Here is a 17,286-nt window from a genome sequence, read left to right on the forward strand (position 1 = left end):
CCTGCTGTATGAGAGCGAGTCTGCCTGCCCATTCTGCTTACTGTTCCAGTGCTAGTCTACCGTATCTGCTCTGAGGAAGGGAAGAGAACCCCTGAAATGGGTAAGCATCACCTACCTGCTGTGAGAGGGAGAGTCTGCCTGCCCATTTTGCTTACAGCAGTCTGTCTGCTCTGAGGAAGGGGCGAGAACCCCTAAAATGCGTAAGCATCACTTACCTACCAGTACACAAACATTCCCTACAGTTCCCCTGGCAGAACTAAAGATGTCACCTCCAGTGAGATTTCAGAATGTAAATCAGGGAAGGGAAAGATATAACAATGGGCAAACACTGACTTGATCATCTATGTATTAATATTGTAAAAAAAAAAATAAGCAGTTTTATTTATGTTATTTTTACTACATTTCCTATTTAAGCCCAGAAAATTGTACATTCTCTGTTTGCACGCATACATTTAACCTTACAGTCAAACTACTCCCATGTGCCATAAACATCAATGCTGCCTCGTTTGCTTAGTTGTTTTGAAGTCCCTACTCATCTTCAGCAAGGCAATGTAACAACTGATACCTACATAACATTGTCAAAGCGCAGTAGTAAATCCAGCTATAGTGGAAAGCCTAGTGCAGGAGTAATCCCAGCTATCGTGGAAAGCCTAGTGCAGGAGTAATCCCAGCTATTGTGGAAAGCCTAGCGCAGGAGTAATCCCAGCTATCGTGGAAAGCCTAGCGCAGGAGTAATCCCAGCTATCGTGGAAAGCCCAGTGCAGGAGTAATCCCAGCTATCGTGGAAAGCCTAGTGCAGAAGTAATCCCAGCTATTGTGGAAAGCCTAGTGCAGGAGTAATCCCAGCTATCGTGGAAAGCCTAGTGCAGCAGTAAATCTAGCTTTCATGGAAAGCCTGGTGCAGGAGTAATCCCAGCTATCGTGAAAAGCCCAGTGCAGGAGTAATCCCAGCTATCGTGGAAAGCCTAGTGCAGAAGTAATCCCAGCTATCATTAAAAGCCTAGTGCAGAAGTAATCCAAGCTATCATGGAAAGCCTAGTGCAGTAGTAAATCCAGCTTTCTTGGAAAGCCTGGTACAGGAGTAATCCCAGCTATCGTGGAGAGGCCAGTACAGGAGTAATCCCAGCTATCGTGGAAAGCGCAGTGCAGGAGTAATCTCCGCTATCATGGAAAGCCTGGTGCAGGAGTAGTCTCAGCTATCATGGAAAGCCTAGTACAGGGGTAATAACAGCTATCATGGAAAGCCTAGTGCAGGAGTAAATCCAGCTATCGTGGAAAGCCTAGTGCAGGAGTAATCCCAGCTATCATGGAAAGCCCAGTGCAGGAGTAATCCCAGCTATCATGAAAAGCCCAGTGCAGGAGTAATCCCAGCTATCGTGGAAAGCCTAGTGCAGGAGTAATCCCAGCTATCGTGGAAAGCCTAGTGCAGGAGTAATCCCAGCTATCGTTGAAAGCCCAGCGCAGGAGTAATCCCAGCTATTGTGGAAAGCCTAGCGCAGGAGTAATCCCAGCTATCATGGAAAGCCCAGTGCAGGAGTAATCCCAGCTATCGTGGAAAGCCTAGTGCAGGAGTAATCCCAGCTATCGTGGAAAGCCTAGTGCAGGAGTAATCCCAGCTATCGTGGAAAGCCTAGTGCAGGAGTAATCCCAGCTATCGTGGAAAGCCTAGCGCAGGAGTAATCCCAGCTATCATGGAAAGCCCAGTGCAGGAGTAATCCCAGCTATCATGGAAAGCCCAGTGCAGGAGTAATCCCAGCTATCGTGGAAAGCCCAGCGCAGGAGTAATCCCAGCTATTGTGGAAAGCCTAGCGCAGGAGTAATCCCAGCTATCGTGGAAAGCCTAGCGCAGGAGTAATCCCAGCTATCATGGAAAGCCTAGCGCAGGAGTAATCCCAGCTATCGTGGAAAGCCCAGTGCAGGAGTAATCCCAGCTATCGTGGAAAGCCTAGTGCAGGAGTAATCCCAGCTATCGTGGAAAGCCTAGTGCAGAAGTAATCCCAGCTATCATGGAAAGCCTAGTGCAGAAGTAATCCAAGCTATCATGGAAAGCCTAGTGCAGTAGTAAATCCAGCTTTCTTGGAAAGCCTGGTACAGGAGTAATCCCAGCTATTGTGGAAAGGCCAGTGCAGGAGTAATCCCAGCTATCATGGAAAGCCCAGTGCAGGAGTAATCCCAGCTATCGTGGAAAGCCTAGCGCAGGAGTAATCCCAGCTATCGTGGAAAGCCTAGCGCAGGAGTAATCCCAGCTATCATGGAAAGCCTAGCGCAGGAGTAATCCCAGCTATCGTGGAAAGCCTAGCGCAGGAGTAATCCCAGCTATAATGGAAAGCCCAGCGCAGGAGTAATCCCAGCTATCATGGAAAGCCTAGCGCAGGAGTAATCCCAGCTATCATGGAAAGCCCAGTGCAGGAGTAATCCCAGCTATCGTGGAAAGCCCAGTGCAGGAGTAATCCCAGCTATCGTGGAAAGCCTAGCGCAGGAGTAATCCCAGCTATCGTGGAAAGCCCAGCGCAGGAGTAATCCCAGCTATCGTGGAAAGCCTAGCGCAGGAGTAATCCCAGCTATCATGGAAAGCCCAGTGCAGGAGTAATCCCAGCCATCGTGGAAAGTCTAGTGCAGGAGTAATCCCAGCTATCGTGGAAAGTCTAGTGCAGGAGTAATCCCAGCTATCGTGGAAAGTCTTGTGCAGGAGTAATCCCAGCTATCGTGGAAAGCCTAGCACAGGAGTAATCCCAGCTATCGTGGAAAGCCTAGTGCAGGAGTAATCCGAGATACCATAAAATCGGACTGCAGAAGTATACAGCACATCCGTACAATAAGGTATTAGGCTAAGTGTTTATTTCATGATGTTTATAAGTATTATTAATTACAAGAAATATGAAAGGAATGTTTTCCATGTTGGTTTATCATAGCTACTATGCCTACACAGATTGTTAGCTTGCTTACTCTGGTAACTGACTGTTTGCTTTTGTACAGTGGCAGATGTCCAAGGGCACTGAGTTTGCAAGTGTTGAAAGAACAAGGTTTCGATGAGGAAAACCCGATTCCTCCTACACATAGCCACAATATCACAGTGCCAGGTGCGGCCGCTGCCTGGGCTGATACCATTCACCTCTTTGGAAGTAAAAAGGTAATCTGTCATTAACATTACATTTGAGTAATCGGTTTAAAAGGCAATGCTCCTATTTTACAGTATATTAAAAGTTTCCAGCAGTTGCTTTTTGTTCTGCAGAGATAGCAATAACAAAGTCCAAAAAAACAAAAAGGCCTCAATTCACTAAGCTTATCTCCTGTCTTTAATAACTCTTCTGAGCTGTTTCTACAGTTATCATTATGGTCATAACTGTAGAAACAGCTCAGAAGATTTAATAAAGACAGGAGATAAGCTTAGTGAATTGAGGCCAATGTCAGTAGGTCAGAGGTCTACTGTGGGTCACATTTGTATCATGGTGAAAATACTCCAGCCATTGAGTTTGACAATCTTGATACAAGGTACATTTCAGAATGTAATTGTATGAAGTCGCTAAAGGTCCAGCTGACCACCGTGATTGGGGCTCAGTCCCTCAGGCAACAGTGAAGCATTCTATTTCTAAGGAGGGATGATGGCTTAAGCCCCATACACACACTCAACAGCGGTCTTTCATGCAGCACAATTGTCAAACAACTTTTGTTGTGAAATAAGTTGTTTGCTATTGTTCAAACAACAGATATAACATCAATCCAACTGTTGGATTGACGTCTTATCAGTTGTTTGAACAATAGCAAACAACTTTTTTTTTTGGGGTTGTTTCACAACAAAAGTTGTTTGATAATTGTGCTGCATAAAAGACCACTGTTGAGGGTGTGTAGGGGGCTTTAGTGCATGACTGAGCAGCTTCCAGTAGGCGTGGTAAGAAGGGAAGCAGTGCTCTCTCAATCAATCAGACCTGCTGTACACATAGATTCTCAGCAGGGCGAAACTAACTTGTGTAGGCACCTTAACCACTTGAGGACTGCAGTGTTAAACCCCCCTAAAGACCAGGCTCACTATTGCTAAATTGACCACTGCAGCTTTAAGGCCAAGCTGCAGGGCCGTACAGCACAGCACACGAGTGATTTCTCCCCCCCCCCCCCCCTTTCCCCCCACCAACAGAGCCCTCTGTTGCTGGGGTCTGATCGCTCCAAAGTTGTTTATTTTTTTTATATAAATATTTATTTTATTTTTCAATAAAAAATGCCTTTTTTTATTTACTTTCCCCTGCTCCCTCCCTCCCTCCCCCCGCCAGCCAATCAGGGTAATCAGCTGTCATAGGCTTCAGCCTATGACAGCCGATCACTCCCCAGCCTCAGGAGGGGACAGCCGTGTCACACGCGCGATCTCATGCAAATTAGAGCCCCTGGACTTGACGCCAATTGCCGTTAGGCGGTCCTGGGGCTGCTGCCGCGTCCACGCCCATTGGCGTGGGTCGGTCTATGGTAGTTAAAGAATAACTGTAGCTAGAGGGCTATGAACGCTGGGATATTTTTTTCCTTTTAAAGGGAACCTAAACTGAGAAGGATATGGATTTTTCCTTTTAAAATAATACCAGTTGCCCGACTCTCCTGCTGATCCTGTGTCTCTAATACTTTTAGCCACAGCCCCTGAACAAGCATGCAGATCAGGTGCTCTGACTGAAGTCAGACTGAATTAGCTGCATGCTTGTTTCAGGGTTTGATTCAGCCACTATTGCAGTCACAGAGATCAGCTGGACTGCCAGGCAGCTGGTATTGTTTAACAGGAAACATCCATATACTTCTCAGTTAAGGTTCCCTTTAAAGAGACTCCGTAACAAAAATTGCATCCTGTTTTTTATCATCCTACAAGTTCCAAAAGCTATTCTAATGTGTTCTGGCTTACTGCAGCACGTTCTACTATCACCATCTCTGTAATAAATCAACTTATCTCTCTCTTGTCAGACTTGTCAGGCTGTGTCTGGAAGGCTGCCAAGTTCTTCAGTGTTGTGGTTCTGTGATGCATCTCCCCCCTCCAGGCCCCTCTCTGCACACTGCCTGTGTATTATTTAGATTAGTGCAGCTTCTCTCTGCTCTATTATCTTTTACAAACTGGATAAATCGTCCTCTGAGCTGGCTGGGCTTTCACATACTGAAGAATTACATACAGGCAGAGCTGTCTGCACTCTGCAGGAAGAAACAGCCTGACACTTCAGTGGAAGATAGCTGCAGGGGGAAAGAAGCACACAAATGATCTCTTGAGATTAAAAAGGAAGGGTGTATACAGCCTGCTTGTGTATGAATGTATTTTCTATGTGTGATTTTGAGCCATTAGGATGGCTCGATAGATAATTTCCGACATGTCCGATCTCCCGCCCAATCGTTTCGCCGCTCGATTCCAGAATGAAGCGAATGGAAAAAGATAAGATAAACTAGCAGAAGATAAGAGAATTGACTGCGGAATCGAGTGGCAAAACGATTGAGCGGGAGAATCGAGCAGCAAAATCAACCCATGTATTCCCAGCATTAAATGCTTCAGATTACTGTAGTTTTGCAACAACCAGTCATGCCATGTATCCCCTTTAGCTGACTCTGGCAGAGATCCTTCAGCCGGCCATTGATCTTGCAGAATGTGGCTTCCCTGTGTCTGAAGTTACAGCTTTCCTATGGAATGATGTAGCCTACAAGCTCCAGGCTGCACACAACAAATACGGGACAGAGCTGCTGATTGATGGAGCAGCACCACAACATGGACAGATTTTCAGAAACCCCTCGCTGGCTAACACCTTCAAGGTAGGTCTCCATTTTCTTTATTTGTTAGGAAAATCTATAGAAACAACTAGATTGCAATACAGATCCTAATATCTGATGACATCATGCACTATATTTTAGAAAAGTAAATGTCAATTGAACAAATATTGAGAATGTAGCTCATTGCTTTTATCTTGGTCCAGTAGAGAGGATAGAGAACCAACAGCTAATATCACTCAAATTCCTAATGAAGCCCTGTTTGGGTGAAACATGTTGGGTTTTTGGGCTGTGTGGTTTATGTAATTTTTGGCTCCCTTTGTACTGTATCATGTTGTAGTGGTATATAGCCTTGTGCATTTGAGTATAGGACAATAGTTCACTCAGTGTTATGATGCGTTGATAGGGGTGATCAGTTTGTTTCGATATTAACTAGTTTAACTGTGTTATCTCACAGGGATTTTTTTCAACTGGCCATGTGGGTGTCTTATCTGACACATATGCAAATATATAGATAATAATACATACCATTCCTCTCTCATTCCCTTTGCTGCTTTTGTACTTTAGTGACCCAATAAAAGTTATGTTTAAGTGCATTGGGGGGCATAAGTTTCCATTTTACATTTCAGAAAGTAAGAGGACATGAAGGAGGTAATGAAATTAAAGGGTACCTGAAGTAAAAGGAATGCGGAGACTGCCATCTTTATTCTTTAATAAACAATGCCAGTTGCCTGTGTAACCACTTGACGCCCACAGTGCTACCCCCCACCTGCCAAAGACCAGGCCATTTTATGTTGCAGTGGGCTGTGCAGGCTTTTCAGCCTCCTGCACAGCCCAGCAATCGACCTCCTTTTTTTGTCCCTAAGGGGACATGCCGCCGGAGGGGTCCGATCGCTGCAGACTTTGTTTATTTTTTTTTACTGAAGCTTCAGCGAGGCTCTATCTCTCCCCGTCCCCCTCCTTCCTCCCCTCCGTCACCTGATTTGGAACAGGACGGTGATCCGTCCTGTTCCGCCTCTCATAGGCATCAGCCTATGAGAGGACGGCGCTCCCAGGCCAATCAGAAGCCGGGGATTGCCGATCTTGTACAGAGCCGATCTTGTACTTACGTTTACAAGCAGCTAATCACGGAACTCCGTTCCGTGAAGAGGCAAGGAACGATCGCGCATGCACGCGGCCGTTCCCTGGGAAACTGCTGCCCCAGGACTTGACGCCATATGGCGGTAGCCGGTCCTGGGGCTGCCGCCGCGGTCACGCCCATTGGCGTGAGGCGGTCTTTAAGTAGTTAATAAACAATGCCAATTGCCTGACTTCTGTGCTGATGCTCTACCTCTAATACTTTAAGTCACTGGCCCAGAATGAGCATGCAGGTCAGATGCTTTGGCTCTAGTATGACTCCACGGGTTGCATGCTTGTTGTAGGTAAGTGATTTAAAAACAACTAAAGCCAAAAGCTCAGCATGACAGCCAGTCAACTGGAATTGTTTATAAGGGAATGAAGATGGCAGCATCTGACAGTCGGCTGCAAGTGGCTGGAGAAAGCCCCAGGTGAGTAAAGCTAATTTTTACTTTTTTTTCCCTGATAACTCCTTTAAGTGCAGCCAATTACTCCTCCAGATCTCCAAGTGCAATCCAATCCCCCTTCTTAGTAAGCGCTGCAGCACAGTATCTTTCCCCCTGCCCTATCCTTGTGTTCTTGGCATTTCCCTTCATCAAGAAAGCGTAATTTACTAGGTTAGTGACAAGTTTTTACCACTGGGTAAACTGGTACCAATGGAAATGTCACTAATAGTTCATACATTAGTCGGTACTCCATTTTGAAGCCATTGGCTGGTAAAATTGTCAGTGTCTCACAGGTAATTAAATACTATACAAGCTGTACAAAGTAGTGCAAGCGAAAAGTGATGGTGGGAGGGAGGTTATAAAGCATGCTGGCCCCTGCATTTAGCTCTGCAAAAGTTATACGTCAGAAATGTTTTTTCGACTCCAGTACAAGCCAACCTCTATATTTTTATTTTGTGACTTAGACCTAAATTTCTAGACTTATAGTCGAGTATAATAGAGGACCTAGCCAGCTCTTGGTGAACCCAGAACCACTAAGATATTGTAAGGGGCTCAAATGCATCAAAAGGTACTCTTGCTAAAAAAAAACAATGTTAAATATGAATTTGTATTCTTTAACCACTTGCATACCAGCAGTCCAGGGCCCCTTAAAGAGATTCTGTATTGTTAAAATCGCACAAAAGTAAACATACCAGTGTGTTAGGGGACATCTCCTATTACCCTCTGTCACAATTTCACCGCTCCCCGCCGCATTAAAAGTAGTCAAAAACAGTTTTAAAAAGTTTGTTTATAAACAAACAAAATGGCCACCAAAACAGGAAGTAGGTTGATGTACAGCATGTCCACACATAGAAAATACATCCATACACAAGCAGGCTGTATACAGCCTTACTTCTGAATCTCAAGAGATCACTTGTGTGTGTTTACCTTCTGTCCCCAGCTTCTCTCATGCACTGAACATTACAGGCTTCCTGCAGACAGCTCTGCCTATGTTGTTAATTCCTCAGTATGTGACAGACCAGCTCCTTTCACAGCCTCCAGAGGAGGATTTTTATCCAGCTCTCTTCTATCACTGATAAAATAGCAGAGAAGCTGCTGGCTTATGTAAATAAAACACACACTGGAGTGTGCATAGAGGAACAGTTCAACACTGAAGAACTTGGCAGCCTTCCAGACACAGGCCGACAAGTCTGACAGGGGAAAGATACATTGATTTATTACAGAGATGGTTATAGTAGAAAGAGCTGCAGTAAGCCAGAACACATTAGAATAGGTTTAGGAACTTGTAGGATGGTAGAAAAAACGTTGTAATTTTTGTTACAGAGTCACTTTAAGGACCAGAGACTGCTGGTACCAGAAGACGAGGCTTTCTTGACGAATCGCCGCACGTTCTCGCTGGTCATGCCGCTCACAGTAATCACGGGGTCAGGAGCCAATGAAATCTGCTCCTGACCAGCTCACGGAGCTCTGCCATCATATCAACAGCAGAGTGAGGGGCCTGCGGCGAGGGAGAGATTGGCAAGAGTGGCGGGTCTGTGTGTCACAGTAATTGAAATCTACACCCTGGCAGGAATAAGCAGCCACGAACAGAGCATAGATTTTTTTACTGCAGTCCGAAAACGGTTAAACAGAAGGTATTTACAAGTAAAGTATTCAGCTTTGCATGAGCAGGAAAGGTCTCCCGTGATGCATTACTACTGAATGTGTAAGCCACTTTTTTTTTTTTTTTCTCTCTTTATCAGTTTATCCAGTTTCCATATTTGGTGGTATCCCTCCACCAATTGAATGTTACCATACACTGGTAACATTCACTGGCCATACACTGGTCGATTTGCCATCAGATTCGACCAAAAGATAGATCCCTCTCTGATCGAATCTGATCAGAGAGGGATCGTATGGCCACCTTACTGCAAACAGATTGTGAATCGATTTCAGCCTGAAACCGATCACAATCTGTGGAACTGCCGCTGCTGCCCCCCCTGCATACATTACCTGTACCAGCTGGCGCGAGTCCCCTGTCACCGCTGTCTTCTTCTCCGCCTGGTCCCGGCATCTTCTCCGCATCGGCTCCCGGCTGGCATCTTCTCCCATCACCTTCCGCATCACACATCCGGCATCCGCGTATAACTTTCTGTCACTCCGGTGACAGCGGAAGTTCAAATAGAGCGCCCTCTATTTGTACTTCCGCTGTCACTGCAGTGACACAGGAAGTTATGCTGGATGCCGTGATGCGGAAAAGATGCCAGCCGGGAGGTGACAGCGGGGACTCGCGCCGGCGGAGCAGGTAATGTATCTCCGCTGTATTGCGTCGGTCTTCGGGCATTCGAACGCCGCTATCGACGCACTCCTAACCCCCAGGCGATCGAGAAAAATCTCGACGGGAGTCGACGGGAACGATGGATTTCGGACGGAAATCCATCGTTCTGTCAGCGGTGTGCGTGGCGATTTTCACGGCCGTTTCGATCACTGTGATCGAAACTGCCGTATTTCGGGGGGGGGGGGGGGGAAATCGTTAGGTGTATGGGCCCCTTAACTGTCTACTGCCAAATGGTGAGTGTACTTTTAAAAATGCTATCTCTGAAGCACCCTTGCACAGTATAGGTCAAGTACTGGCCACTAGAATTTTGGAGTTCATGTCTGTTTACTCTTTTAAGTAGGAGTAAACTTTGCTCTGGCTAGGGTGGAATGACATATCTGCACTCCCCAGATCATTCACTGTTACCGCTGACAGCGTGTTACATTATATTCAGCAGTGATGCACTGGGAGACATCTCAAGCTCACTCCAACCTGAATTATCGCAAATTCTTTCTGTTTTAAGAAAGCAAACTTTTGTTCTTGTTACATTGTAAAAACTTCACCACTATGTAATAACTGGCATTTCTGATGTATCACATGCCGAAGACCATTATAAAAGTTTTTATAAAGGAAAATATATAACAGCTATAGAATAACTATGAAATTGTCACAACCACGGATGTGTCTGTAGAACGCTGCATATAGTGATAGATTGCTTCCTTATACCAGTTTGCTATTTTAGCTTTAACTTGTGATCAATGAATGAGCTCTAGGCCTGAGTTCACACTGGCATGGATGGAAAACAAATCCATGGAACAGAGCAGTTTTTAAAGGCATCTTTTTTTTCATCTGTTCCGTTAGCTTGCAGTCAATGCAATGCATTCGTCAGTCCAGAAATCTTGCTGGAGACTCAATCTAGCAGAACAGGGATGGTCAATGATATGAAAATATCTGGGTTTATGCAAATTAATGTAAATATGTGTGCAAATATAGGCAGCTTGAAAATGGACCAATCAATTTAAACTGAGTGGGACTTGATTGGTCCATCTTCAAGATGCAAATATTTGCATAGAAATGTACATAAATTTGCATAAACGTGGACATATTTGCATATCATTGATAATTCCTATTGCAGAACAGACCGAATGAGTCCATTCGATCTGTTGCAATTTGAACTGATCCTATTGATTAACATAGCTTCCATTCACTTCCGTTAGGGTCCATTCCATTATGTTTTTTTGTCCAATCTGAACCGGGCCTTATTCATTCATATTTTTTCAATGTGGGATTTTCAGACTCTTGCTGTTTTGTAATGCAAATGAACATGTTTTATGCATCACACAGAGGCGCTAATCGTGCTACTGAGGAGCTACTGTTTGTCCCCTATCTTATTGCCTGATGAAACGGGCTGTGCCTGCGCAATACGTTGTTTCTTTTGGGGTACCGATAATACATTTATTTGTTTAATTCAGACAGTATTTTGAGTCTGCTTTCCGGCGGTAAGTCCACCACTGCCTCCCAGCAAATGTTAAAATTTTTTATTACCTTTTATCCTGCTGGCGCCTCTGTTCTCTTACGATAATACTGTGTCCACCCCTGGTGGAGGGGTGACCTACCCCTACTTTTCTGATCTACAGAGAGCGACATCTTAATCCTGAGTGAGGACAGGTCTAATCTCCTCACCTGTATCTACACTGGTTGCCTAAGAGGTAACCCATGTTTGTGAGTATATTCATCTCACACTTACATTTTTCCACGGTTTACAATACATACTACACTACATTGGGCTCTCGGTGTTTCTTATTTATGTTTTATGCATTTTATTTTAACCACTTGCGTACCAGCAGCTTCTTGCCCCTTAAGGACTAGAGACTGCTGGTACCAGAAAACAGGGCTTATTGATGAATCGCTGCACAGACCCGCCGCTACCACCGGTCACGCCACTCTTCCATCACCACATGCCCCTCCCTCTGCAGTCGCTATGAGGGCAGAGCTCTGTAAGTCGGTCAGGAGCCGATTTCATTAGCTCTGGAATCTGTCATCAATGTGAGCCAATGGGATTGGCTCACAGTGATCATGGGGTCAGGAGCTAGTAAAATCGACTCCTGACTGGCTCACAGAGCTCTGCCCTTATAGGGTCAGCAGAGGGAGGAGCATGCGGTGAGGGAGAGATCGTTGGGTCTGCGCGCCGCAATAATTGAAATCTACGCCCTGGCAGGAATAAGCAACCACAAACAGGGTGTAGATTTCGATTACCAGGGCCTGGAAGAGGTTAAGCCACAGAGGATTTCAAAACGTGGCTACCTGTACTAAGATGCAAAAGTAGCTTTCTGGTGCTGATGTAAAGACTGTTTCAAGTGACAGATATTTGAAGGGTGTGCATAACAGTTCATTTGAGCTCTCTTTGCTTGATCTGCTTAGTGCTTAAAAACTCATACAAGTAAATTATAGGTCAGATAAGTTAAAGGACACCTGGAGTTAGAGGGATATGGAGGCTGTTATTTTTATCTCATTTTAAACCATGCAAATTGCCTGACTGTCCTGCTGATCCTCTGCCTTTAAAGCTGGATTCACATTGGTCAGTTGCATAACACACACTTTAAAGGGAACTGGGCACATTCTCTTTCAATGGAATCTCTCCTGGCATAGAAGCTGCCATGTTCCCCCCCTCCCCTTCTCACATTCCTTATTTACAAAAGTCAGAGATGCTATCTTGACACATTGACACAAACTAGGTCTTTGAAAAAACAGTCCTAATTACTAACCCCCTTTGTTGTCTAATAGCATTGTTTACCTCTTGGTAATTAGCCCAATAAAACAATTAGGAAACTGAATGCTCTGCGGCTGGGGACGGCCGGGCAGCCCTGCTGAAACAGGGTAATTAATCTACTTTGAATGTAAAATACAAGGTAAAATGAAAGTTTATTTTAATAATGAAACAGATTGTCGGCATGCATTTTTCATGTGCAATAGAAATGTCCTGAATGATAAAAAAGGTGCTCGGTTCACTTTAATGAATGTGAACTGTAATGGAGACTGGGCATAGACTATGATACAAAGCCTGCATGCAGCCAGTTAGAATAATGGGATCTGTTACAACGCAGTAATGTGTACAGACCCATAGAATTGAGTGTGCAGTGAGTTGACCTGCAGAATTGTTCTGCAATGCAACTGACCACTGTGAATGGGGCCTAATTCTTTTAGCCACCAATCCTGAACAAGCATGCAGATCAGATGTTTGACTGACGTCTGACTGGATTTGCAGCATTCTTGTTTTAGGTGTGTGCTTCAGACACTACTGATGTCTGAAGGATCATCCGAATGCCAGGCAACTGCTATTGTTTAGAGGGAAATAAATATGGCAGCCTCCATATTCCTCTCAGTTCATGAGTCCTTTAAAGAGAACCTGTACTGAGTAAAAATATTTGAAATAAACACATGAGGTAACTTCAAATGAACATTACATAGTTACCTTACCATCAGTTCCTCTCAGAAGCTCACCATTTTCTTCTGACAATGATCCACTCCAGTTCTGACAACATTTTGTCAGAACTGAAATATATCAGTTGCTGTCAGATATATCAGTTGCTGTCAGTTATAGCTGAGAGGAAAACTGATGTACCAGGTAATGTCCATGTTTCCCTATGGCTCAAGTGGGCGATGTTACAGTTTAACTGTGTGCTGACCAGAAATCTGTTATGGGTAATGGGCATTTTCAAAATGGAGGACGGAAGATTCCCTTGATCACAGTGAACAAACAGGACACGGGAGAGGAGAAAGACACTGAGGAGTAGACTACATGGAAGGTAAGTATAACTTGTGTATGCTTATTTTGACTTTTAATTTTCAGATCAGATTTTCTTTAACTTATCTGACCTATATGACTTATGTGAATGATAATTTATAGATAAATTAATTTAGTTGTCCACTTTACTAGATCAATACAATTAAGCAGGTGATGCTTTATGGTGATGTGGAGAAAGGCGCTAATTTAGAGCCTACATAATGGCCCTTATTTAATTCAGTTTTTCTCCTAATTTATCTCCTGGGAGATACATTATCCTCTTCTGTTTAGAATAACTGTTGAACACTCTGCAACTGAAAAAGTACCAAAAAGTAGATAAAAAGTACTGTCAATTTGGCATTTTATTGATAAGGTGTGACAATATCCAGCGCCGGTTCTAGACTTGTTGCTGCCTGAGGCAAACTTGTGAGGAGGTGCCCACACCCCGATTTGGAATGATTGCCCCCGACAATTTACTCTGCCTCATTTAATGTTCTCACATGACAAGCTGCAGCTCAACACAATAGCACACTGGCTGGCTGGGAGTCTGTGACAAACAAACTGCTCACCCTCAGCCAGTCGGCCGTCCTCCATTTCTCATTTGTCAGGACAGCTGTGCCACCTCCTCCCTTCTGCTGTGCAAGTCAAATGAAACACTGCTGCTTTCCTGCTTCCCTCCTCCTCACTCACTGTCAGACTCCTCACACAGCACAACAAGCTGCTTTTCCCCAATGATGACCTCTTCACCTCGCTTGCCTCTCACCTCCTACTCTAACTCCATGCTGCTAGTGTAAACACAGTACAAACATGCTGCCCCTGTAATCTCTGAGCCTGATGCAAATGTTTCACCTTGCTTCATGAGAGAACCAGCCCTGACAATATGACCTACGAGAAACTGTAGCAGAAAAAGTGAATTGGTTAAGGACCCATAACTCTATTTTATGCAGAAAAAACACATGCTTTGCATTGCACATATTCTATGAATCAGGAAATTTACCGGTAGTTAAAGTGAACCTCCAGACTAAAAATCGACTCAGCAGCACTGAAAAGGCCTGGTGTTTCTTTAACAGTTTCACAGCATCAGAACTTTGTTTCTCTTATACAAGCCTTATTTTTAGCTGCACAGAAGAAAACTGCCCGGGCTTTTTTCCCCTGATGCTGTGCAAAGCATGATGGGATTTCTGATGATGTTGTTCTCGTTCTGCTGTTTTGGTGCAATTTTTTTTTTTACATTTTGAATTTGACATTTAAAGCCTAGCAAATGCAGCTGGGAGGGGTTATCAGGACAAAGGACAGTTGGAACTGTGTCTTATGCTCCTTGTCACCTCCTTTCAACCAAAAAGATGGCTGCCCCAATGAAAAAGATGGCAGCCCCCATGAATTACAAACATTTGCCTGTTCTTTTAAAACCGGGTGGGTAAAAAATTATATTACCTATCTATTGTAATTAACATAACTAATTGACAGTGTGTTTGTTTAGGCTGAAGTTCCCCTTTAATTGTTGGATAGACATTATAAAAGAAAAATTAAAAAAACTGACACTGCTGGAAGTGCCTAATTAAAAAACAAAAACAAAACCCTCTCTCTGAGGGCTCTTTCACACTTGCGCAGATTTTGTGCGATTATGCAAACGGCTAACGTTTGCGTTAACCAAGGTGAAATAAAAGTCCACAGACTTTTATTTTACCTTTCACACCCCACGCTGCGTTTTGATGCGTTGTGGTTCCAACGCACCCGCGAGCCGGCGTTTTCCGTCGGGTTTAATTACCAGCTACCGCCGCTGATTGCGTCGCACCGCAAATACCCGACGACACGCCGCAGGCAGACAACGCGTGCAGTAGAACGGCTCCTGCACGCGTTGGCTGATGTGAAAGAGGCCTAAAGAAGAGATTTTCCATATTGTATGCTCATGTCACTTACTGTCCCTCAGAGGATCTCACAATCTAACCCCAACCATAGTCAGTCATTGTCTTCCTATATATTCCTATCATGATATAAGGCCAAGGTATGAGGGGACCAATTAACATATCTGTGTATGTCTTGGAGATGTGGAAAGTAACTGGAGTGGAGGGAGGATACCGAAGCAATCACGGAGAGCATACAAACTCCATGCAGATAGTGTTCTGGCCCAGATTTGGACCAGGGATCTTAGCGCTGCAAGGCCATAACAGGTGAACCACAACAGTTTTATTGTGGCAATGCATTTTGGGTTTTAGCGCCTCAGATCGATGACTATTATCTACAGCAATAATAAGGCACTCGAAATCCATAATCATTGACAAAAATAAGTATATGTAAATATCAAGTATGAGCAAATATTATGTCTGAGAGCAAACACAAGCCATTCCACAGAACACATAAAGAATATAAGAAGTGTATGCAACCTGTAAAGTAAAAGTACCAAATAAGAGTGTGTATGCTGTCATAAATATGTAAGTCATGAAATGCATTTGTTTAAATAATAATAATCTTGTCTTAAAGTGAATGGGAACTGTGTTTTTAAAAAAATGAAACAAATACTTACCTAAGGAGAGGGAATGCTCTGGGTCGTATAGAGCCTTCTGTCTCCTCACTCGGTGCGCTCTATCCTGTGCTGGCTCCCCCCCGTTTCAATCCCCCCCCCGGAAGGATATTTGGAAGTCTTCGGGAGCCGTGTCCTCCCAAAGATGTGCGGCTCCATACTGCACAGGTGTGAGCGTGCAAGAGAGCGTGCTTGCGCAGGCGCAGTACAGGGACGCCCTTCTTCAGGAGCACTCGGGCTCCCTGAAGACTTCTGAAGCCTCCTTCGGCCGGGTAAAGCAGTATTTGACTGAATTAGTCAAATGCTGCTACCGGGCGAGCCAGCACTGGAACGAGGGGACCAGGAGAGGAGCCGGAAGGCTCTATAGGACCCAGAGCCTTCCCTCTCCTTGGGTAAGTATCTGTCTCATTTTTTTAAATGCGGTCGCCATTCACTTTAAAGAACTACTATCGTGAAAAATTGAAAAATGTAGAAAACGTGTCTGTATACATATTGCATAACATGTACACCTTTCTCGGAGTAAAATGCACTTTAAACTGTGTTTTTCCTATGACAATGTCTTTTTACAGTAGGTAGTAAAAATCAGCTGTGACAGATTGTGGCCTAGTCCATCTTCTCAAGGGAGATTTTTAGGGTGTTCTTTATTTTCAAAAGCACTTCGGGCTTATTAACACTGTGCGACTTTGGCTAATTTTTTATGCATGTGAATTTGCGTTAGAATGCATGGTACATGAAAGTATATGGGATACTTTTCCCCTATAAGAACACGTAAAAAAAACCAAACAACTAAAAATGTAGCAATTTTTCAGATGCATAGTAAACAAAGAGACTAGTTGCGCTGGGCCTAAAGATGTTATCTAGCAGTTTAGCGAATAATAGATACTGTTCAACTTAATGAAAACATTTATCAGAATTTATTCAAAATATATTTATAAAACACAAACTGTCAGTTGTTGTATAAATAAAGCAATTTTTTCATCACGATATTGCATATATTTCATATTCAATGTATATACATATCATCCACTCACTCAGACATACACAGACCTTCCAATGTGCATGAAAAAAATCAAGATAAAAATTGGGATAAAAAATGGGATAAAAACTAAAAATAGAGAGGTTTTGAAATAAAAAATCTGTATGGTATAGTCTCTATTGATAGCTCTGAATATGTGTCACTTGTAATGTCTTTTTAATCCTTAATAGGAGTAAAGTAAGTTGATGTGCTCCAATAGAGATACCCCATGGGGAACTAGTTATCACATCACAAGGGTGTATCCTCTTCACTATAAGTTCCAAGTAGAGCCAGATGAGTTATTAGTGTTTACCTTGGCGTCTATGGTTCCTGCAATAAAGCATCCACACTAGTTCTACTCACGTTCCTGACGGGTAGGTTTAGGGTCAG

General features: G+C 43.9%; 1 protein-coding gene across 1 annotated transcript in view; it reads left to right on the top strand.

The window, feature by feature from the left end:
* LOC137571517 (glutathione hydrolase-like YwrD proenzyme) overlaps positions 1 to 17,286 on the top strand; it is a 115,392-nt gene that overhangs the window by 44,880 nt on the left and 53,226 nt on the right. Inside the window, exons 4-5 of the mRNA XM_068280742.1 lie at positions 2,977 to 3,130; positions 5,557 to 5,763. Coding sequence (XP_068136843.1) covers positions 2,977 to 3,130; positions 5,557 to 5,763 — 361 coding nt within the window. The remainder of the gene's footprint in view (positions 1 to 2,976; positions 3,131 to 5,556; positions 5,764 to 17,286) is intronic.

Source organism: Hyperolius riggenbachi, chromosome 4, assembly GCF_040937935.1.
Source record: "Hyperolius riggenbachi isolate aHypRig1 chromosome 4, aHypRig1.pri, whole genome shotgun sequence".
Taxonomy (NCBI): Eukaryota; Metazoa; Chordata; class Amphibia; order Anura; family Hyperoliidae; genus Hyperolius; species Hyperolius riggenbachi.